The 25,236-nt window shown below is 41.5% G+C and overlaps 1 protein-coding gene across 1 annotated transcript in view; it reads right to left on the bottom strand.

The window, feature by feature from the left end:
* The window catches only part of RIOK1 (RIO kinase 1), a 623,754-nt gene that overhangs the window by 225,241 nt on the left and 373,277 nt on the right, over positions 1 to 25,236 (bottom strand). Inside the window, exon 10 of the mRNA XM_044065411.1 lies at positions 25,030 to 25,167. Coding sequence (XP_043921346.1) covers positions 25,030 to 25,167 — 138 coding nt within the window. The remainder of the gene's footprint in view (positions 1 to 25,029; positions 25,168 to 25,236) is intronic.

Genomic DNA, 25,236 nt, shown 5'->3' with positions numbered 1-25,236 from the left:
TGTAAAAACCACACTCTGGCTAAAGTGGGGCACTGCTCAAGGATCCCTGATCTCACCAGCCCTCGACATGGGTTGGGATTAGCCAAGGAAAGTCTAAAGCAGGTCAATTTATTCCAGTGGACAAGGAGAGGACAAAGAAGGAGTGAAAAAAATATGCAAAAGGACAAATCCCTACAGCTTCACTGAAGTGCAGAGTTTGGGACTGCAGAAATGGCATAGCCCTAATGGAAAGCTGCTTCTGGGGCAGCCCAAGAGGTCTATATTGTAGCCATGCATAACTATGTTGAAAACTCACCATTCCTTGATGATGAATCTGCAGGCCAGGTCAAACTGAGAACACTTCAAATTCTAGGCAAATAGCTTCATCCTACTTTGTAACTTGGCTAGGAGAACTGAAGGATGCAAGACCACTTAATGTTTGAGGATCCTCCATATTCCGCAATGAGATTTTTCCTAGAAAGTTGGACTGACCTGGAAAAAAGAAGTAGAGGGACTTTATGTGGAGCATTCTGGATGACTACCCCCACAGGTAGCCACTGTTCATTTGCTTTCTCTGAATGTCTGAGGCCTGCCCATTCAGAAACTCTCCTTCAAGGATGTATAAGGGATAGCCTGCCTGAGAGAGATTCAGCACATTCACCTTACAATGAAGCCAGATTTATACAGACCACCTCACTGAACAAATTACTGCTTAAGCTTTTACACCCCTGCTAAAAAGTGTGACCCCAGATTTAGTTTGTGTGTTTCCTTGCATGGGGGGGTCCTCTCATGTACATAAAAAATTAAGTTATCTGTCTGATAGGGTGGTTTTGACCAATTAAGGTTTTGACCAATTAACTTTAAAGTGACTTGACTGTGCAACAATGTCCTGCATAAATGTACCCTTTTAATCCAAGTAATGATGCATAGGTTCATAGGTGTGTACTAGGCTAATAGCCCTGGAGCCTTTACAAGCCTAGCCTATAGGATTATCCTGGCATCATGCCACCCAACCTTAGTTCTTAGTGCTTCTATCAAGCAGAGCCACTGGAATGATCCCCGGGGTGAATTTTCTATTTCCAATTCACTCATAAAGATTTCTCTTAAAGAGGCCAGTGAGATGCTCTGCTTGACATGTATGAGAAGTCTATTCCATAGCATGGGCAGTCTCTGGGTTATGAACCTGTCATGCTATGCAATGGCACATACTTTTACCCAGAATGTCAAAGACGTAACCTGCTGGATCTCTCTGTTTACAGGAATGACAAGACCCTGAAGACTCCCCAGCTCTGCCTCCCTACCCCCCAAAAAACAGCCCTGTTTGCCATCAGAGGGATGTTCACCCAGATGGAAATCTCTTTGGTCTGTACCCAAAGGACTATCTAAGCCAGGAACTGTACCGAAGAGAACCTTGACAGGACTCTAACTGCCCAGGTAAAAGACATGAAGGTTCTTCTCTTGCAAGGCATCTGCCACTATGGCTAACAGTTCACAAAGACGAGAAAAGCCAACAAACAGATAAATGACTATTTTTGCTACAAAATTAAACAGATGCTTTAAAATGCTCAAAACTGTAGTAGTCACTGTATAAAGCAAGTACAAGAGCAGTTAATCAAGAAAATATTCTGATCTTAGCTAGGATGACTCTGGATGCAGTTGAGCTCTCCGTAAGTGAACCAAGAACTTGACTAATTTATAGGTAGACAAAAAAACCTTGTAAACTGACACCTATGTCCTGTCACCAATAAACAACCACACTTTGAGCTTTCCCCAGTGCTTCCCAACTCAGACAGCCCAGGTAAACGGGTTCCAATCAGCATTTCGAATGTTGAAAATGCCAAATTTAATTTAATCGAACTGAAATGTTCGAAATCTCAGAAGAGCAGACTGACGGAACATTGATTTCTTTCCCAGGGAATGAAACTGGTGGGCCATCGGAGTTTGCTATTTCCTCCACTGTGGTGCGGTCTCGGAGTTGGTATATTTAAGTAGGGGGGTGTGGGGGGCACAGCCCCCTACTTCTGTCGGCGTTTAAAGTACTGAAATTATTTATTTTTTTTGCATGGAACGCGATTTCTTTCTCTGGGAAAGAAATCGATGTTCCGTCAGTTTGCTCTTTTGAGATTTTGAACATTTCAGTTTGATTAAATTGAATTTGGCGTTTTCAGCATTCGATATGCTGATATAGACCCAGGTAAACACCTTCTGCCATAAGATGTCTGACCCTGAAATCTCCTGGTGTTAAGCACAGCAAAAGCAGCTCTCAAATGTAGATTAAACAACAAACAAATACCAAACAAATAAGCCCCCAATTAATTTGCCCATCTGAAAACAAATTTGGAGGCACACAAACTAGAAAAGCAAACAAATAGAGAAATTACTATTTTTGCCACAAAATTAAATAAATGCTTTAAAAATCCTCAAATCAGTAGTGATCACTCTATAAAGCAAGTACAAGTGCAGTTAATTAAGAAAATATTCATATCTTAGCCTGGATGGCTTTGGATGCAGTTGAAACACTGGAAAAGTGTTGCAGAGTTCTCTGTAACTGAACAAAGAGCCATGCAACTTGCCTGATTTATATTAGTGAAAAAGGCTTGTAAACTGACTCCTTTGCCTTCTAGCCAATAAACAACCACACTTTGAGCTTCCTCCAGTGCTTCCAGTCAGACAGCCCAAGAAAATACCTTCTGCCACAAGATGTCTGATCCTGAAATCTGATAATTTAAAAGCACAGCAAAGTGCAGACTAAACAAAAAACAATTAGCAGCACTTCCCAACTTAGAAACCAGGTAAACATATTCTGCCACAAGATGTCTGATCTTGGAATTTCTTAATGTAAAAGTACAACAAAAGCAGGTCTCGAGTGCAGATTAAACAGCAAACAACTAAGTCCCTAGTTAGTTCACACTTCTGCAAAGAGATTTGGAGGCGCACAGACTAGAAAAGCCATCAAATAGAGAAATGAGTATTTTTGCCACAAAATTAAATAAACAGGGATTCTTCTGGGTTGGTATAATGTTTAAAGTGTTCACCTCATAAACACAAAGAAAAGTGAAATTGGCTAGGCTTAAAATGGTCACACAGGCAGTTAGCCTAAATTAACTATGAACTTTTGAACTAATAAATGTTTTAAAAAAATTTCAAAAACAATAGTGATCACTGTATAAAGCAATTACAAGTGCAGTTAATCAAGAAAATATTCTTATCATAGCTTGCATGGCTTTGGATGAAGTGCGAGCTGGCTCACAGACAGGACCCAAGAAGACAGGATTGTCGAAACCAACTGCAACAAGAGACCGGTCACTAGTGGAGTACCCTCGGAGCTCCATGCTTGTCCCGTTCTTGTTTGGCATCTACTCTTCTCAGAAGTCAAGGCTAACATTAAAGGCCACTGACTCACCAAGTTCACAGAAGAGTGTAAATTGGGAGCCATTATAGATTTCCCATAAGACAGAAACATCTTTTAAGTGGGTTTAACACAAATGACTGGTGCCAAAGCCATGGCCTAAAACTCGTTCCCAAAAAATGCATTATAATGCCTTTGTGAAAGTGTCAATACAAGTTAATTACTTCATCGATAAAATGTCCCTAAGACTTTATCCAGCAGTAAGGGATCTGGGACCATATGTAGACAGCAATCTGGCTTTTGACCAATATGTGGCTAAGATAATAAGAAAATCATCCTATGTCACCTAACTTACAGGTAAGGCTATGGCATCTGGGTCCAAGGAAGTTATAGCACCACCTCTTCTCAGTCTTTATCAGACCCATCACTGAGTACAATGCCCCCTTTGGCACGTATCTAACCAGACACTTGGAGCAGTTGGAATGTGCTCAAAGGTTTCTTACCAGGAGAATTCAGGGCATGAATATCCTATCTTACACTAATCGCCTAAAGACTCCATCTATGTATTCAGTCTCCTAAAAGCTGTTGAGAGGGAATCTTTGCCCCACTTACAAGCCTTCCTCAAACCCATCCTTAATGGATCTATTGCACATTTGCATAACAAATACCATGGGAAAAGTACAGTTGTTTGCACTTACCATAAATGTAGATGTTCGAGTGTATTCACTGTTGCAGTCATTACATTTGAGTAATCTGCTGGCAGGCTGCCTTCAGTCAGCCTGATTAACAAAGTCTTGGGTCCTGCGTCGGTTGCTGTCCCTTCTTCCATGATGTCAGGTTGTCAGGGGTATAAAACATGCAGCCAATGCCATTACATCAGTTTTTCTTGCCCCGAATGTCAGGTGCCCCCCAAATGGGAAGCAAAAAATATATATATACATATATATGTATATAATTTAAAACACAAAAAATATACCTCCAAACAAAAGCAAACACACCAAAAGGGATTTTAGTAAAAGAAAGTAGAGGTATAGTAAGAGAAAAAACAGGGGGCTGGAGGGTGGGTAACCAGGACTGCAACAGTGAATACACTCTAACATCTACATTTATGGTAAGTGTACACAACTGTACTAAGTTCTTCGTGTTTCACTGTTGCAGTCATTACATTTGGGTAGATTCCTAAAGTTATGGCTGGGAGGATGGAATTATACAGCATTAGGAGCAGTTATAAGGCCCTGCAGGACAGCAGTGGCAAAGCCAGCTCTGGATCTAGAGAAGAGAGGTAAATGGTAATGTTTGGTGAACATATGAACTGAGCTCCAGATAGCAGCTTCTAGAATATCTCTGGTAGGAACCCCTCTGAGAAAGGCTGCAGAAGTAGATGCAGCCCTGGTGAAAAGAGATCTGATCCCCTTGGGGATAGTTTTACCCTGGTGCATATAGCAGAAACGAATACAATGGCTTATCCATTTGGAAATAGTCTGCTTTGAAATAGCCTTTCCCTCTGCCCCTGCAGCAAATGCCACCAATAGTTGTTCAGATTTTCTTAGAGATTTTGTCCTGTTTAACTAAAATCTAAGTTGCCTGTGTACATCCAATGAATGCAGAATCCACTCACCCTTATTCTGTGGATTGGGAAAGAAAGCTGGCAGATGAATGGTCTGATTGAGAGCCACACTGGATACCACCTTAGGCAAGAAAGATGGATTGGTCCTGAGAGACACCCTGTCTGCATGAAAAACAATGAAAGGCTCCACGGCCGTAAGAGCCTGTAATTCAGAAATCCTTCTAGCTGAAGTGACTGCTAAAAGGAAAGCTGTTTTCCAGGAGAGAAATTTTAGGTCTGCAGTAGCAGTTGGCTCAAAAGGAGGGAGAGTGAGTTTTTCCAAAACAAAACTGAGGTCTCATGCACTCTCCTAGGAGGTCTTAAGTTCTTGGCCCCTCTGAGATACTGCTTTAGCAGAGGATGAGAGAAGAGGGGAGGTTCTGTGTTGTAATGAGCTGGAATGGCAGTGGTATGGATTTTTATGGAAGAAAAAGATAGGCCCTTGTGAAGCATCTCAGTTAAGTATTGTAGAATCTGAGGAATATTGGGCATAGCTGTGCTTATTCCTTGTGATTGGTTCCAGGCACAGAATCTTTTCCATTTGTCAGCATAAGATTTTCTAGTATTAGGCCTTCTAGCCTCCAAAATGACATCCATCACAGGTTTTGCTGAGGGATGCCAAGGGTGAAATTAGATGATAAGCCACGCTGCAAGATTCAAAGTTTGGAGCTGCGTGTGCAGAATTTGGTAGTTCTGCTGAGGCAGTAGGTAGGGTGTCTGAGGCAGGTGCCATGGAGGAAGGTGTGACACATTGCACAGGGGTGGATACCAGTGTTGGCAAGGCCAGTCTGGAGCAATCAGAATAATTTTGGTTTGTCCTGTCTGACTTTTAGTAGAACTATGGAGAGCAGAGGCAGAGGGGGAAAGGCATAGACTGATAGGTTTTTCCAGCTGAATGATACAGCATCCACTTTCCAAGCTTTTTTGTGATTTATTCTTGTGCAGAATTTGTCCAACTGATAGTTCTGGGGTGAGGCAAAAAAAATCTATGTCTGGGCTCCCCCATTTGCGTGTCAACATGTTGAAAATTTGTGGTTCCAGTTTCCATCTGTGTGGGTCCATAAGATTTCTGCTTAGTTCCTCTGCCAGAGTATTCAGCTTTCCTGGCAGGAATTTAGCTTGTAGTTGTATTTGATAGGTCAAGGCCGTGTTCCACAGTACCATGGCTAGTCTGCAAAGGGGGTAGGAATGTGTACCCCCCAGCTTGTTTAAGTACCACATAACTGTGGTGTTGTCTGTCTTTATCATTAATTGTCCTGGATGAAGGTAGTCCTTGAAGGCTGTCAGTGCATTCTGTACAGCTAGCATCTCTTTCTGATTGATATGAAGGTGCATTTGATTTGGGCTCCATTTGCCCTGAATGCACTTCCCTGCCAGATGAGCCCCCCAAGCATAGTCTGATGCATCTGTAGTTAGGGTTTGGGCGGCAGGGAGTGGAGTGAATGACAGTCCCTTGTTTTGGTGCAGGCCTCTGCCCACCAGAGGAACTCTAGTTGCAGGCAAGGTATGATAGGAATTATTGTTTCTAGGCTGTGACAATGTTGACTCCATAAACTTTTTAAGTACAACTGAAGTTTCCTCATATGCAGTCCTGCATATGGAATTAGAAGAATGCAAAAGGCCATGAAACTCAAGGCTTGCAGAATTTGTCTTGCAGATATCAGGTTTTTTGTGGCCACTTGTTTGAAGTAAGTCACCAATTGAATTTGCTTTTCTGGCGTAAGGTAAGTCATCTGGGCAGTTGTATTCAAGCTTGCACCCAGGAATGTAATTTTTTGAGAGGGTATCAGTTGTGATTTATTTTCATTTATGGTGTACCCTAGACAAGTTAGAACCCTTTTTACAAATGCGAGATGCTTTAAAAGAATGTCCTTGTTTTCAGCCTGAATAAGACAATCGTCCAGGTATGGATATATTTGAATATTTCTTTGCCTGCAAAATGCAATTACTGGAGCCAGGCACTTTGTGAAGACTCTGGGCGCAGTAGATAAGCCAAAGGGCAGTGCAGAGAACCGGTAATGCAAGTAGCCTGCTTTGAAGCGGAGGTATCTTCTGCAAGATTCCCTGATTGGGATATGCAGGTAAGCCTCTTTTAAGTCTAGAGCTACCAACAAGGCATCTTTGCCTAGCATAGGTAGTAACTGTTGAAGAGTCAGCATTTTGAATTTTGGAATGTCCAGAAATGTGTTTAGAGTGGACAAGTCCAGAACTGGACGCCATGATTTGTGTTTCTGGGTACCAGGAAAAGTCTTGAATAGAAACTTTGTCCCTTTTCCTCTTCTGGTACTGGTTGAATAGCCCCCATGTTCATGAGGGACAGAACTTGTTTCTGGGCCTCTACCCACTGATTTAGGGACAGGTCTGGCCATCCGTTTGGGATTGGCAACATGTGGAAATGAAATCTGTATCCCTGGGATACTATATTTAAAACCCATTTGTCCTGGGTAATAAGTTGCCAGTTTTGTGCATGAAGTGCCAGTTTTCCCCCCAAAGGGGTGGCTAAAAGGTAAGTGCTTGGTGAGTGTAGAGGGAAGTCATTGAGACTGTTTACCATAGGGAGGTGCCTTGTTTCCAGATTTGGAGGTGGAGGCACCCCATTGTTTTGTTCTAAAAGTTCCTTATGACTGAAACCTGGAGCCTTTGGAATGTCTGGATTTGACTTGAGCGGCTCTCAAAGGGACTGGAAAGGACCAGTTCTTAGTAGGCCAGTGCCTACTAAATCTTGGAGGTTGCACTTGTAAGAAATCTTTCACAATTTGCATAGATTTAGCTTCATCTCCCATCTTTTTTAACACTTCTTCAGCCTTATTACCAAAGAGACGGTCCTGTTGTAAAGAAGCATCCAACAATTTTTCTTTAACATGATCAGGCAGAGTTTGCTCTTTGAGCCAAGCATGCCTTCTTAGCACAGATCCAGTTACAGCAGCCCTGCAAGAGGCCTCCAAGGAATCAAAACCACATTGCAAAGTATGTTTTCCAACTTGTTCAGCTGAATGTAATAAATCCTGTAAATCTTTATTTTCCACACAGTCAGAAATTAACACAATTTTCTGTTTAAGTAGTCCCATAATATGCTGTTGATATTTAAGCATATGAAATTGACAGTTTAAAGCCCTGATTACCAAGGTTGCAGAAGTGTAAACCTTCTTACCCCATCTATCCAGCGCCCTGGAATCTCTATCAGAAGGGGTAGGAATTTTAGCAGCAGAGGCCTTAATGCCCTTGGGACCCTGAGAAATGGTTTCAGGATCAGCAATAGAATTTTTGAAAAGGAATTTGTGGGAATCAGGAACTCTGTAGTATCTGTCTGGTTTACTAGGAGCTGGAGGCAGAGAATCGGGAGTCATACTAGATTCTGAAAAAACATCAACAATGTCTAGAACAGGAGGTATAGCCAAAGGCCTATGCTGAGGAAGAAGGAGGAAATCCCTAAGTCTCTTTTTAGATTCAGAGAAATCCTGGCTTTCCCAGTGGAAGTGTTCCCTTAAGGTATGTAAAGTTTCCCCAAAACAAAAATCCTCAGAGGGAGAAGCAGAAGGAATGGAGTCTTCTGCATCAGAATCCTTGTAAGTAGGAACAGACAAATCCTGTTCATTAGAAGAGTCTGAAGAAATAGAATCCTTTTCAGAAGATTCATAATCAATGCCTTGCCTAGGCCTCTTAGAAGGAGGGGGTTGATTACCCCTGATCACAGTAATTAAATCTTCAGCCATTTTGATCATTTGTTTTTTAGGCATAGGGGCCTGCACATGTGGCCCAGGAGTCGTTTTTTTAGACATAGATTTAGATTTTGGCCTTAGTTTTGAAGATGGCGTCGGTCTAATATACAAATCTGTAGGCCTGAAAACACCCTCAGAAACCGGTGATTGCACAGCAGCTCTGGACCCATTTAAGGTAGAGACATCCACAGGTTCCATAATTGAAGCATCTCGCGGCATACCAGACTCTGAATGGGTCTCAGTAGAGGCCTGCGAATCAGAAGTAGCGGGCATCAGGGGCTGTGAAAGCGCCTCACTGAGTACCGGCGAACTGGCGACTGGCTTAGGAGAAGTGTTGTCGTCAGTTTTGGAACTCGACGGTCTGTCTCTGTCTTTTTCTTTGCATTTTTTAGGTACTCTGGTAGTCTGATTGCTAACCAATGTCATTTCTGGATAATTAAATCTAGGCCCAAAATATTTAGAAGCAAAAATATACAGACGTTTAATAGTGCATTGATTAAATTTAGCACAAAATCGACAGTAAGGTACATTGTGGTCAGGGCCTAGGCAAGGCATACAGTACAAATGAAAATCCTTATGAGGTATTTGCTTCCCACAAGTAATGCAATTATTAACTTTTACTGACATTGGTTAGGAGCAAGAAAAAGTTTCCCAACGGGGTACTTAGCTTTTAGTTGAAGACTTCGGTTCTGAAACTCGAAAATGAAAATTTCAGGAGTCGGCCGACCGGCACTTGTGAACTGCTTCTGCTTTGGGCACCGCGTGGCAAGAAAGACTGATGTAATGGCATCAGCTGCATGTTTTATACCTGTGACGACCTGACGTCATGGAAGAAGAGACAGCAACTGATGCACGACCCAAGACTTTGTTAATCAGGCCAACTGAGGGCAACCTGCCAGCAGATTACCCAAATGTAATGACTGCAACAGTGAAACACGAAGAACATCACCAGATCCAGGGATCTGAACTATGCATGTGACAAACAATGTGCTGGAGAGTCAGAAATGCATCCCAAAGGATAGGATCCCCCATCCACATAAAACAGGGTTCATCCCTGACCCTATTCAAACAAAATCTTGACAAGTGGAAGGGGAATTGTAAATTTATCCCTGATCTGACCCCAGAGACCATCAATAAGAAAAGTAGTAGCTTAACTAACACCCCTCCTACAAATCCTTAGGTACCTGCCTACTAACATACCCCTCCCCCTGTATGATACCTGATACTCAAATGGTTTGGGGTGCACAGCTATGCTTGTTAGGGACTTGATGGTCATTAGCCTAGTAACAACCCATGAACCTATAAGAGCAATGCTTTGTACTGAAAGTGATACTTATTCAGAGGGAGCTTAATGAACCTTTGGTGTAGATCTCACGTTGATCAGACAGAAAGGTTCATCATGCCTGCTACTTCCACCTGGGTGGCCTGTAGCAGTATGGATATAACCAGAATTTGAAGCACTGCATCTGTTCACTGAAATCACCTAGGTTTACCTTTACCATGGGACAAAAGCTTCTCATCTCCTTTAAACATAAAGAAAGGTACAGGAACAACCCTTAGGTCTTGTTCCAAATAAAGTAGAGCTTCTACAGCCCCTATAAAATGGAGTGGGCTTTCCTCAAGAACTCTATGGAACTGACTACATCCTTGACAGCAGCTGTTCTATGGGTTAAAGTAAGAGCCCAACGATGTGACCATCCATCAAAAGATTGAGAACTCACCAGTCCATGATGCTGAGTCTCAATGTTAATGTAAATTTGGACCCCCCCCCCAAAAAAAACATGGAATGTCCTGGACTGCAAATATTGTGCCAAATGGATGAAACTACTTGTTACTTTGGCTGGCATGACTATCTATCTACAATTGGGAATCCTCTTCATTTAACAATAAGACTTCTTCCTCGAAAGTTGTAATGACTAGAAAGAAGAAAAAAACAAGGACTTGGAAATCGGCATGCCAATCACCCTCAATACTGTCCGTGTGCTTCCTTTTCTGCAGAACATCAGTCAGATCTTCTCAGGTCTGTCCAATCAGAAAATATTGTTGCAAGAAGCCTTTAAAGAAAGCTTGCCTAATATGTATTCTGCAGATCAGCTGATTTGGCTTCCAACATTTTCCAAGTTGTAAAGATTACCACACTGAATGGTTCAAATTTACTGAAGTGCTTATACTAAAGCACAACTATAAAGCAATCATTGGACATAAGATTAGAGTAAAATAAAAGAAACAAAATGAGAACAAATAAGTAACTGCTAAACCCTATATAGCAGGTCAAATTGACACATTTTCTGCAAGTGCTTGAAACAGTCACGTGTCAGAATAGATCTATGCATACTTGCTAGTAGCAGCTTAGAAGTTTCTTGAGATAAGGGGGACCCAAGTTGTAAAGACCAGAAACCAGGATGAAGGTTTCACAGGCAATATGTGACAGAAAAGGAAACATGTGCAGTCTAAGCAGCATTGGTTGATGTGATGGTGTCTAGGCACCCCCAGTAAGTAGCTGGGCAGCAGAGTTATGCACCAGCTATTTATCAGGCAACCTTGACAACTGGTAGCCCTAGATGAATGGCACTGAAGTAGTTTGGGCATAAAAAGACCAAAGAATGTTCTACCATGGGCAATCTACTAAAGGGAATAAGATGCTTAATCAGTGAGATGTTCTTCAGATGTTAACAACATGAGATGACAATGGGAAAAACCTAGTCTTTAGATGTAAGCCATTCATCAAATATTTAACCGAGAATCTACACCTTAGAAATAAACATCCGCTTACCATCAATTTAGATAATACAGGGTAAGAAAATGGGGTGAAGAATAAGTGACTGCTGAAAGTTTTAATTATCCTGAGGTTTGTGGCCTAAGACTTAGTTTTTTGTTCAGGTGACACCTATAGGAGGGTGTGTGGAGCTTTGCCCCCCCCCCCAATAGTGGTTATTTTGATGAGGTGGTTTTGATCTATCAAATTTTACACAGCAGAAGCTTGGGTAAAAGAACAATATACTGAATGTACGTGCCCTTAAAGTAGGAAAGCATCAGCTATACCATTTTGCACAAGTACATATCTTTAACCAGGATGGCACACACCTAATCTCTAAGGCCTTCTCTATAGGACATTATGCCTGACACTGAAGAGTATCCAGATCTGTTCCAATAAAGGAATTTCATGAGGTGGAACACAAGACAACTTGTGCCAGGTGATGAAGATACTCAAGGTCTAGAAAGTTGAGAACATTAACAGAGAATTCTTCAACATGGGGCAACTGAAGCTAAAGGTCCATCAAAAAGGAACATTTGAACATTCTTCTTCTGCACGGCCTCCATTACCATGGCTAATACCATGAAAACACTGTAAATGCAGAGGAGAGACAAGATGCAATGCTTTCTACTGAAAATGACACCAACCCACAGAGAACTTAATGAAACTTTTGTAAGGGACCTGATACATCATGTCCGGCAAAGGCATCTGGGTCCCTTGAATCAGCACTAGCATAATGCCGTGAGAATCACCACATTAGAACCTGATGTCCAGGCTGCGCATACTGAAGTCATTAAGATTTGGGAACAGAGAAATGAAAACATGAAAAGGAAGCAATCAAGTTCTTGCCTTTTTTCAAATAAGGAACAGTCTCGCTGAAAAATACATTCTAGGCAGGTACAAAAACACTAACAAATGGCTGGATTCATCAGAAGATCCAATCTATCTTGGGTCCAACAGCACTAAGATGTGGCCATTCACTAAAGTCACTAAATTTCACTATTCCATCAGTCTTTTGTGATGGCCCTCCAAGCCATGGCAAACTCTGAGGGCAGTCTCCTACAGAAAGTCCTGGACTGCCATCAGGACTGTGTCTGCTTGACCAGCAAGGTCATGCTCCTACACAACACGGAGATATCCTGATTCTGAGGGGGCTGCTGCTGCTTCATGGAAAGTTTGGTTGGCTTAGAAGGATGAAAAAGGACTTGGAGAGGCATAACAAGAGACCCTCAACAGTGACCAATACTGGTTTCTTCTACTACTACTTCTTTTGGAGGTCCACAATCAGGTCTAGTGAAATCCTCTTCAATCAAAACCCTTCCTGAAAGCAGACATCAAGGACTGTGTGTTAAGGTACAATTCTGTTAAATGAATGATTAACCCTCCAGCAAAGCCTAATCTGTAGGAAACAATTCACTGATTGGGTAACTGCTAAAAGGTTCTATAACTAACTCCAAGGATTGTGACAGTTCATTTTACTAGTTAAGAGGACTGCCCCTCGCATTTCTGATTTAAGAAAAGTTGTTTGGATCAATCGTTTTTTATCAAAAAGTGACTTGACTGACAAAGAAACAGCCTGCTAGAGGTCATCTTTAAAGCACAGTCTTTGCCATGCTCCCTGCAAAGCTACGGAAACCGCTGTCTTAGTCAGGGCATCAGCACAGTTACAACTACAGAAAGCCGTAAGCTAAAGCACTGACTGCACTCCAGATGACCAATGTTCTATTAACAGCACAGGAAGCTGGAAGAGCTGGGTGGGGAAGATTAGAAGTGATTAACCAATGTTGGAATACTCATCCCGTGGGGAGGAAGGGGGGGGGCAGCACACAGCACTATGAGTCACAGTGCTAACCATATTGCAGAAAGGCCAGTTGGCATGTTCAGATGCATGCAAGCATCTTCTAGGCAGTAGCCATAATGGATTTCACAGCCGTGATATAGAAGGGTTAGGCTAGGGAGGAACTAGGTGCCTCATGCATTTGACAGCCCACTCTCAATGCCAGATTCTTACATTAAAGGAGAATGAGTGGGCTGATTGGTTCTTGCTCCTCTCAGAAATTAATGGGCCAGAAAGATCTTGCATGACTGGGGAATGAATGGGCCAGCTCCCACCCTGAATGGACCTATAAGATGCTGGGAAACAGCCTTGATGGTCTGTGGAGAAAAAAAAAAAAAAAAACACTAAAGTGGGTTAAATGGCAGCCCACTGCAAAAGCTCCAACTCTTTGATCCAAGAGTCAGAAGGCATACTAGCTTTTCCTGTGCCTGCCCTAAAAGAGGGGGCTGTAATCTTGTGAAATAAACAGCTGAGGAATAAAAGCCCCAGTCTGGCAAAGGGTAACATTCTCTTGTTCATAAACTTGAAAATGGACCCCAGAAGGTGCACAATAAAGCTCGCAGACAGTCGGGTACACTGAATTTAATGTAAAACAAAATCCATCGACATAAACATGCAAAACATTAACGCTCCAAATAATTACATTTTCATTTCAAGAACTTCCTCAGATGTGGGCTGATGGCTCTAAACTACTCATTTATAATAGTTTCAGTTAAGAAAGTCCAATCCGAAACCTTTTAAATTACCATAATTGATTACAAGAGGTTAAAAACAGTACATGTTAAATGTGTTTAATAAAACTTCTTTAAAAATTACTTAATAAGAACATCAAATGAATACATAAATAAGTGCACACTAAAATTTGAATAAAAAACTCATATAATATTAAAAAACTCAATATTTTAAACATTTAAAATTCTTCCAAGATAAAACTATTTATTAATCTGGTTTATGCCACTATCTTGTGGTCATATTGTAAATTGCACCAAAAAGTAAGCAATATAAACACTTACTAAAAATTCCCATTTAGTATTTTGTTGAGTTGCTTATGGTCAAAAGTTAAAAAAGGGTGATTGGAACAGTAAATCCTTGTTAAAGCTAAAAGAATAAAATAGAGTGATTTACACCATTACTCCATGGACGTTATAACTTTGCAGCTCTGAGTTTGAGAAGGGGGGCAATGGAAATACTTTCATTCAGCCCTGGCCATTTATTCGCCTGCAAGGTTATTTGCCACCAAAGCTCTCTATATTCAATCCTTCCTTCCTATAAGCCACCCCTTTCATCACTTTTTACTCTTTCTAGTGAAAAAAAATAGAAAGTTTGCATCCTTACAATCCCACTTGTGTTTATATAGGGCATTAGTCTCATTTTTGTTTTGTACATCATACAGATGTTCCTAAATTCTTCTTGTTAATTTATGCTCATTCTTCCCTATATAATATGCTTGGCAAGACTCACATTTAGCCACATACACTATACCTATATCGTTACAGTTGGTGTATTCTTTTTCTTCTATCACAATTTTTCTACTTTCCAAAAATATTGCCTCTTTGTTGGCAATATAAGGACACTGTGAACAATGCTCACACTTAAAGGTTCCTTTCTTTCTTCTATTGTTTCCTGAACCAGTTATAAAATTATTTTCTAATAAATTCTTCAAGATGCAAGAATTTTTGTAAACCACCCTCAAATTTTCTTTGGCTATTTTGCCAAGATCTGTAATAGTAATGAATCTGTTCCATTCCTTGTCAACAATATTCCTAACCAAAGTCGAACTTGCATTAAATTCTAAAACCAGAGCCCTATTAAGATTCTCCTCCAATTTACTCTGTTCAATACTAGCTTCACTACACCCTAAAATTGGTTGGAATTTCCCTCCCTCAGCATTTCTTTCTCTACTTGTCAATCAAAGGGTGTGGATAATTTCTTTGTTTGAACATTTGATTCAGAAGTTTCATTTCCTCAATATAGTCGTCAGTATTAGAAGTCATTCTAGAGGACCTTATGTAATGACCCCTTACCAAATTTATTTTTTGGTGAACAGGATGAGCACTGTTAAAATGTAAATAAGAATTCTAATATGTGCTCCTCCTGTATACTCTAGAGTTAAACTTGTTATCTTTCTTGTATATCTCTATATCCAAATAGTATAATTTTTCCTTTTCTACATTGTATGTAAATTTTAAAAAGTTTGCACTGTTGTTTAAAAAGTGTATTGTTGGGTCTTTCGTCTTTTCCCGGTTAGGGGTCGCCACAGCGGAACTCCGGTCTGCTAATGATTGGTAGTTGATTTTTACGTGCTGAGTTACCAGCCCTGACACCCATTCACGCATGTCTCCATGCAGAAGACGCTCTAACTGAGAATCGAACCGGACAGCGTCTTACTGTGAGGCGCCAATGCTACCACAGCACAAGTGTATAAAATCAGGAATTTCTTCTTTGGGTGCATTCCAAAAAATACAAATGTCATCCAAAAATCTTTTATATAACAACCACTTCTGGTTGTATACAGAATTAAAGACCAACTTTTCTTCCCATTTAGCTAACACCAAATTTGCATATGTTGGTGCACAAGCTGCGCCCATGGCTACACCCTTTATTTGATGAAAAAATTCCCCCTTAAAATAAAGAAAATTGTACTTAAGGACCAAATCCAATAACTGTAAAATCACTGTACATTCATTGTGCGTTAGGTTCCTGTACTCAAATTTTATTATTTCTTCCAACAAAATTAAACCCTCCTCGTGGCGGATACTGGAAAAAAGGTCTATTATATCAATAGTAAGAAAATACATATCTTCTTTGTACAATTCCTGTTTTACACACCTAAGAACGTCCCAGGAATCTCTAAGGATATTATTTCGTTTTAACCATGAGTTTTTTAACTTTAAATCAATGTATTTGGCAAGGGGTAAAGTTTTGGACCCTTCCGCAGAAACAACAGGCCTTAAAGGTGGATCCATCACATCTTTATGTATTTTGGGAATTCCAAATATAGTTAGTATTCTTGGTTTCTCCACCTTTAGGTACTTATACATTTTATTGTCTATTAATCCTTCAAGTAAAAGTTCCTCAAGGGCCATATATATCTTTTGATAAACTATATTTATTTCATTTCTTGAAATATTAATGTACCTACTGGTGTCTCTTAGAATTTCATTCATCTTACCTTTGTAAGTAAGAGTGTCCATTAAAACTATGGGCAACTGCTAAAAGGTTCTATAATTAACTCCAAGGATTGTGACAGTTCATTTCACTAGTTAAGAGGACTGCCCCTCGCATTTCTGATTTAAAAAAAGTTGTTTGGATCAATCAGTTTTTATCAAAAAGTGACTTGATTGACAAAGAAACAGCCTGCTAGAGGTCATCTTTAAAGGCGGACAGTCTTTGCCATGCTCCCTGCAAAGATACGGAAACCACTGTCTTAGTCAGGGCATCAGGACAGTTACAACTACAGAAAGCCGTAAGCTAAAGCACTGACTGCACTCCAGATGACCAATGTTCTATTAACAGCACAGGAAGCTGGAAGAGCTGGGTGGGGGAGATTAGAAGTGATTAACCAATGCTGGATTACTCATCCTATGGGGAGGAAGGGGGGGGGGGGAGCACACATCACTATAAGTCACAGTGCTAACCATATTGCAGAAAGGCCAGTTGGCATGTTCAGATGCATGCAAGCATCTTCTAGGCAGTAGCCATAATGGATTTCACAGCCGTGATATGGAAGGGTTAGGCTAGGGAGGAACTAGGTGCCTCATGCATTTGACAGCCCACTCTCAAGGCCAGATTCTTACATTAAAGGAGAATGAGTGGGCTGATTGGTTCTTGCTCTACTCAGAAATTAATGGGTCAGAAAGATCTTGCATGATTGGGGAATGAATGGGCCAGCTCCCACCAGGAATGGACCTATAAGATGTTGGGAAACAGCCTTGATGGTCTGTGGAGAAGAAAAAAAAAACTAAAGTGGGTTAAATGGCAGCCCACTGCAAAAGCTCCAACTCTTTGAACCAAGAGTCAGAAGGCATACTAGCTTTTCCTGTGCCTGCCCTAAAAGAGGGGGCTATAATCTTGTGAAATAAACAGCTGAGGAATAAAAGCCCCAGACTCTCAAAGGGCAACATTCTCTTGTTTATACTATCCACTACTTTAGACAAATGGAAAACTCCAGATGTAAGGTAGGAAAAGACAATCTGGTATGTGACAGGATGTAGCACTATGAAGCAAGTAATAACCAGTGTCGTGGGGCATGGGTAAAGTGCACAGAATGTTGAACAAATGCTAGAAACATTTTTTTTTTATAAGGAACAGCCAACTCATTCCAGTTTCAAAATTAGAAGTACACCGTTTAACTATGACATGTCCATAACAGTTTTAACATCTAGTACTCAGTGAAACACGATGAACATCTCATAATGGCAGGTTTAATGGCAAAATAAATAAAGTAAAGAAAAAAAAAATAGGCCAGTTCCCATGTTTTCAGAAGATAGGGCCATGCAGGTAAATAGGCACACTGGGCTAAGTCCCTCTTTACTGCATGAAAACTGCCTAAACAAGATGAACACTAGAAAGTGTCTTGCAGGAAACTCTGAATGTAATTAGCTCATTTTTGTAATACTGTTTTTTAGATAATTTTTGGAAGAATCTGACAAATTTAAATTGTGAAAAATCTCAAACTAAATAGAACAAACGGGTAGTGCAGCTACTAATACTAAGCAAGTTATTATTTGCTTTAAGGCAATAAATAATTGACAATGACACAAATACTGTCCATATTACATGCTTCCATGGGTATCGTGATGACAGTGGCAGACCACTGGTAGCAACATGCTTTATAATAAGGATCTGCTACAGGAGATACTCTGAAGACAAATATCACGCTATATTACAGGAAAACACAGCTGGTCTACACATGTTTGATGTGTGTTCATGAACTCCCTTTAGAAAGAACACACATTATATTTCTTTACCGTGAAATGCAAAGACAATACTCCCTTTTGTGGTCATATCCAAGAAAGTCCTGGAGTGTAGCCACAGTCACGAACAAAATACTGCCTATCCATTCAATTAAAAAGATGAGTTTTATGGTTCTTTAGTTACAAGTCACTGGCATACTGTGCAGATGACAAAGGCGTTGTGTTCTGTCTAAGGAAAGTACAGTTGTGTACACTTAGCATAAATGTAGATGTTCGAGTGTACTCACTGTTGCAGTCATTATATTTGGGTAATCTACTTGCAGGTTGCCCTCAGTCAGCCTGATTAACAAAGTCTTGGGTCCTGCGTCAGTTGCTGTCCCTTCTTCCATGAAGTTAGGTCATCAGGGGTATAAAACATGCAGCCGACGTCATTACATCAGTTTTTCTTGCCCCAGATGTCAGGTGTCCCCCCAATGCGGCGCAAATAAACATAAAAACTCAAAGGTATACCTCCAACAAAAAGCAAATACACCAAAAAGGCTTTTAAGCATAGTAAAGGAAAGTAGAAGTATAGCCAGAAGAAGTTAGGGGACCGGAGGGAGGGTAACCAGGACTGCAACAGTGAATACACTCAAACATCTACATTTATGGTAAGTGTACACAACTGTACTATGTTCTTCATGTTTCACTGTTGCAGTCATTACATTTGGGTAGATTCCCAAAGCTATGGTTGGGAGGAGGAGTTTATAGCCTTAGGGTCTGCAATAAGGCCCTGCAAGACAGCAGTGGCAAAGCCAGCTCTGGATTTATAGAAAATTGGCAAATGATAATGCTTGGTGAAAGTATGTACAGAACTCCAAGTAGCAGCTTCTAGGATGTCCCTGGTAGGAACACCTCTGAGAAAGGCTGCAGAAGTAGATGCAGCCCTGGTAGAGAGAGATCTGATCCCCTGAGAGATAGGTTTTCCATGGTGCTTATAGCAGAAATGAATGCAATGGCTTATCCATTTAGAAATGGTTTGTTTTAAAATAGCCTTCCCCCCTACCCCTGCAGCAAATGCTACCAGCAGTTGTTCCGATTTTCTTCGAGGTTTAGTCCTGTCCAAATAGAATCTAAGTTGTCTGTGCACATACAAGGAATGCATAATCCGTTCCCCTTTGTTCTGTGGATTGGGAAAGAAGGTTGGCAAATGAATGGACTGATTAAGAGCCACACTGGATACCACCTTGGGCATGAAGGATGGATTGGTCCTGAGTGACACCCTGTCCGCATGAAAGATGAAAGGCTCCACTGCCATAACAGCCTGTACTTCAGATATCCTTCTAGCTGAAGTGATTGTTAAAAGGAAAGCTGTTTTCCAAGAAAGAATTTTACGTGTGCAGTAGCAGCTGGCTTGAAAGGAGGTAGAGTGAGTTTCTCCAATACAAAGTTAAGGTCCCAGGCAGGGGTTGGAGCTCTCCTGGGTGGTATCACGTTTTTGGCCCCTCTGAGGTACTGCTTGAGCAGAGGATGAGAGAAGAGGGAAGGTTATGTGTTATAATGAGCTGAAATGGCTGAGGCGTGGATTTTAATGGAAGAAAAGGACAGGCCCTTGTGAAGCATCTCAGTTAAGTATTGCAAAATCTGAGGTAAATTGGGCGTTGCTGTGCTCATCCCTTTAGATTGGTTCCAGGCACAGAATCTTTTCCATTTTTCAGCATAAGGTTTTCTAGTACTAGGTCTCCTTGCCTCTAAGATGACATCCATCACAGGTTTGCTGAGGGATGACAGGGGTGAATTTAAGTAATTAGCCAGGTTGCAAGGTTCAATATTGGAAGCTGAGGGTGCAGAATTTGGTTCTCCTGCTGAGACAGCAGGGAAGGAGTCTGAGGCAGGTGCCATGGGGATAACTGCGACACACTGAGAAGGAGGGGGTACCAGTGTTGGCGTGGCCAGTCTGGAGTAATCAAGATCATCCTTGGTTTGTCCTGTTTGACTTACAGTAGAACTTTGGAGAACAGAGGCAGTGGGGGGAAGGCGTAGACTGATAGGTTTTCCAGCTGAAGGACAGAGCATCCACTTTCCAGGCTTGTTTGTGGGGAGTCCTTGTACAAAACTTGTCCAACTGGTAGTTCTGGGGGGAGGCAAATAGATCTATGTCTGGGCTCCCCCATTCGCTTGTCAACATGTTGAAAATCCTTGGTTCCAGTTTCCACTCGTGTGGGTCCATGAGGTTTCTGCTTAGTCCGTCTGCCAGTGTATTCAATTTTCCTGGCAGGAATTGAGCTTGTAGGTGCACTTGGTAGCTCAAGGCTGTGTTCCACAATGCCATGGCTAGTCTGCAGAGGGGGTAGGAATGTGTACCTCCCTGCTTGTTTATGTACCACATAACCGTGGTGCTGTCCGTCTCTACCATTAGTTGTCCTGGAAGAATGTAGTCCTTGAAGGCTGTCAGTGCATTCTGTACAGCTAACATTTCTTTTTGATTGCTATGTAGGTGCATTTGATTTGGGTTCCATTTGCCCTGAATGCACTTCCCTACCAAGTGAGCCCCCCCATGCATAGTCTGATGCATCTGTAGTTAGGGTTTGGGTGGAAGGGGGTAGTGTGAATGGTAGTCCCTTGTTTTGGTGGCAGGCCTCTGTCCACCAGAGGAACTCCACGCGTAGGCAAGTTATGACAGGAATCATTGTTTCCAGGCTGTGAGAATATTAACTCCATAGACTTTTTAGATACCACTGTAGTTCCCTCATATGCAGTCGTGCATAGAAGAATGCAGGAGGTCATGAACCCCAAGGCTTGCAGTATTTGTCTTGCAGACAGTAGGGTCTTTGTGGCCACTTGTTTGAAGTAGGTTACCAAATTAATTTGCTTTTCTGGCGTGAGGTAAGCCATCTGGGCAGTTGTATTCAAGCTTGCATCCAGGAATGTAATTTGTTGACAGGGTACCAGTTGTGATTTCTTTTCATTTATGGTGTACCCCAGACAAGTTAGAACCCTTTTTACAAATGCCAGATGATTTAAAAGTATGCTCTGGTTTTCTGCCTGAATTAGACAATCGTCCAGGTATGGGTATATTTGAATATTTCTTTGCCTGCAAAATGCAATAACTAGAGCCAGGCACTTTGTGAATACCCTGGGCGCAGTAGACAAGCCAAAGGGCAGTGCAGAGAACTGATAATGCGTGTAGCCTGCTTTGAAGCGTAGGCATCTTCTGCAAGATTCCCTGATTGGGATGTGCAGGTATGCTTCTTTTAAATCTAGTGTTGCCAACCAGGCGTCTTTGCCTAGCATAGGAAGTAATTGGTGAAGAGTCAGCATCTTGAATTTTGGAATCTCCAGAAAGGTGTTTAGAGTAGACAGGTCCAGGATTGGACGCCATGATTTGCCTTTTCTGGGTACCAGGAAAAGTCTGGAGTAGAAACCTTGTCCCTTTTCCTTTTCTGGCACCAGTTGAATAGCCCCCAAGCTTAAGAGGGACAGTACTTGTTTTTGAGCCTCTGCCCACTGATTTGGGGGCAGGTCTGGCCACCCATTTGGTGTTGGCAATGTGTGGAAATGAAATCTGTATCCCTGGGACACTACATTTAAAACCCATTTGTCCTGGGTTATGAGTTCCCAGTTCTTTGCATGAAGAGCAATCTTTTCCCCCAAAGGGGCAGTCAAAAGATAAGTGCTTGGGAATTTTAAAAGGAAGTCACTGAGACTGTTTACCATAGGGGGGTGTCTTGTTATTTCCAGATTTGGAAGTGGAGGCCCCCACCACTTAGTTCTGAGAGTCCCCTGGGACTGAAACCTGGGGTTTTTGTTGTGTCTGGGTTTAGCTTGAGAGGACCTGGAAGGGACTGGAAAAGGACCGATTCTTAGTAGGCCAGTGCCTACTAAATCTAGGAGGTTGCACTTGTAAAAAATCTTTAACAGTTTGCATGGATTTAGCTTTATCTTCCATCTTTTTAAGAACTTCTTCAGCCTTGCTGCCAAACAGGCTGTCCTAATTTAAAGGAGCATCCGACAATTTAGCTTTAACATGATTAGGCAAAGATTGTTCTTTAAGCCAAGCATGCCTTCCAAGCACAGTCCCAGTAACAGCAGCCCTGCAAGAGGCCTCTAAAGAATCAAAACCACATTGCAACGTATGTTTTCCAACTTGTTCAGCAGAATGCATTAAGTCCTGTAAATCCATTTTCCACACAGTCAGGAATCAGCAGTCCAATAACATGTTGCTGATATTTTAACATATGAAATTGGCAGTTTAAAGCTCTGATTGCCAAGGTTGCAGAAGTATAAACCTTTTTACCCCATGTATCCAGTGCCCTGGAGTCTCTATCAGAAGGGGTAGGATTTTTAGCAGTAGAAGCCTTAATGCCCTTGGGCCCCTGAGAAATAGTCTCTGGATCTGCAACAGGATTTTTGAAAAGGAACTTGTGGGATTCAGGAACCCTGTAGTATCTTGTCAGGTTTACTAGGAGCAGGAGGTAGGGAATCAGGGGCCAAACTGGATTCCGAGAACACATCATCAACAATGTCTAGTACAGAAGGTATAGCCAAAGGCCTATGCTGAGGCAGAAGAAGGAAATCCCTAAGCCTCTTTTTTTAATCAGAAAATTCCTGGCTTTCCCAGTGGAAATGCTCCCTTAAAGTATATAAAGTTTCCCCAAGAGAAAAATCCTCAGGAGGGGAAGCAGAGGGAATAGAATCCTCTGCATCACAATCCTCATAAGTAGGTATGGCCAAATCCAGGTCATCAGAAGAAACAGTATCCTGATCAGAAGATTCATAATCAAGCTCAGCCCTAGGCCTCTTGGGAGGGGGGGGGGGTTGACTACCCCTGATGAGAGTTATTAGATCTTCAGCCATTTTAATCATTTGTTTTTTAGGCATAGGGGCCTGAGCATGTGGCCTGGGCATCAGTTTTTTAGACATGGATCAAGATTTAGGCCTTAGTAATGAAGGAGGTGTCGATTTAATATGCAAGTCTGTAGGCCTGAATACACCCTCAGAAGCCAGTGCCTGCACAGTGGCTCCAGACCCATCCAAGGTAGAGACATCCGCGGGTTCCATAGTTGAAGTATCTCGCAGCATACCGGACTCCGAATGGGTCTCAGTAGATGCCTGCGAATCAGAAGTAGCAGGTATCAGGGGCTGCAAAAGCACCTCACTGAGTACTGGCGAACTGGCGACTGGCTTAGGAGAAACGTCGTCAGCAGTTTTGGACCTCGGCGGTCTGTCTCTGTTTTTATCTTTGCGTTTTTTCGGAATCCCGGTAGTTGGATGGCTAACCAATGACATTTCTGGATAATTAAACCGAGAACCGAAATATTTATAGGCAAAAATATATTGACGACGGATAGTGCGCTGATTAAATAAAGCACAAAACCGACAGCAAGGTACGTCGTGGTCAGGGACTAGGCAAGGAATACAGTTCGAATGAAAATCTTTATGAGGTATTTGTTTTCCACAAGTAATGCAATTATTAACTTTTACTGACATCGGTGAGGAGCAAGAAAAAGTTTCCCCAATGGGGTACTTACCTTTAAATTGAAAACTTTGGTTCTGTAACTCGAAAACGAAAATTTCAGGTGTCGGCCGACCAGCACTTGCGAACTGCTTCTGCTTCGGGCACCGCACGGCAAGAAAGACTGATGTAATGACATCGGCTACATGTTTTATACCCCTGACGACCTGACGTCATGGAGGATGGGACAGCAACTGACGCAGGACCCAAGACTTTGTTAATCAGGCCGACTGAGAGCAACCTGCAAGCAGATTACCCAAATGTAATGACTGCAACAGTGAAACACGAAGAACGTCTAGAACATCTTTTGCTCTTAATCAATACAGTCTGTGAAGAGCAACCACAGTCCAGATTCCTGTGGAGTTCAAAATGAATGAAGGATCAATGCAGTTCATGAAAAAAGGAGTGTAATTTGAAAACATAGTAAAATGAAGAATTTCAGTGACAGTACTGTTTCTGAGGTGAATTTTCCAGTAGGCGCAGACAGAAATGCAGAAAAATACTCTGAAGCAGCACTGGGTGCCGACAACATTCTGACTAATAACGAAAAGATGAACACTTAAGAGTGTGGAGTGTATACCATACTCGTGTCAATTAAAAATTACCCAATTAAATTCAATCTGTCTGCAGTAATTACAGTGCAGCACTTCTGAGGACAAGTGGTAATGGTCAACATAAACATACACTTCTTAGGTGATAAAAGAATCTTAGCAAAAATACCTCATGCATAACAGTCGCCTGTTCTCGGGCAGGGGATACAGAAGCCTGCATTGTAAGACCACCAGACTAAATAACAGTTTCTTTCCGCTCTCCATTACACTGTTGAACTCTTGGAAAAAGCAAACTATGACGTCTGTTACATAAATAGCCTATCAAGGGGCTTATTTTGTAGATGTGCAATACTAAGGCAGCTCACCTACACACTGAAGGACTGTAAAGTGCAATATACAAACCATGCAATAATTCAATTTAATCATAGATATGCTGCTATTGTTTCAATTTTAATTTGACAATATTACCTTCATATTGTTCCTTGTCTTCCTTGTCTCCTGTTCTGGGATGGGTGTGGGTCACTGTTGCCCTTCTTTACTTACTAATTGCTACTCAATAAATTTCTACTGTGATATTTTATTAATTTTTCTCTGTCTATATGTGCAACTGTTTCTTGCATTAAGAATGAAGCACTGTAATTTCGTTCAGCTACACTGCTGTGTAGGTCTGAATGACAATAAAGTTTTCTTTGACTTCACTTGATGTGACTGTTGACCTGCATTCAAAAGCAACAAAATACCTTGTTCCTTTTTGAAAGAAATGCATCAAACCAACAAAGCACCACACAGTAATACCATGCATATTCCATACAGAGCAACTCACAGCATATTAAATTCACTTAAGTCCGCATGCACAAGTCGAGCATCCTGGTACATCCCCCTCATGTACTGGATAATGGAGAGGTACAGTTCCCGTGCCTTGGACTCGGAAAGCTGGGTATTTTTCAACAGCGGTGCAGGCCTGTAAAAGCACAAAATGTTAATGGCTGTTGTCACAGACACAAAAAGAAACAACCTACGTAATAATGCA

This window comes from Protopterus annectens, chromosome 3.part0 (genome assembly GCF_019279795.1).
Source record: "Protopterus annectens isolate FY-2018-M chromosome 3.part0, PAN1.0, whole genome shotgun sequence".
In the NCBI taxonomy this organism is placed as follows: Eukaryota; Metazoa; Chordata; order Ceratodontiformes; family Protopteridae; genus Protopterus; species Protopterus annectens.
This window is presented reverse-complemented; position numbering and strand designations above follow the sequence as displayed.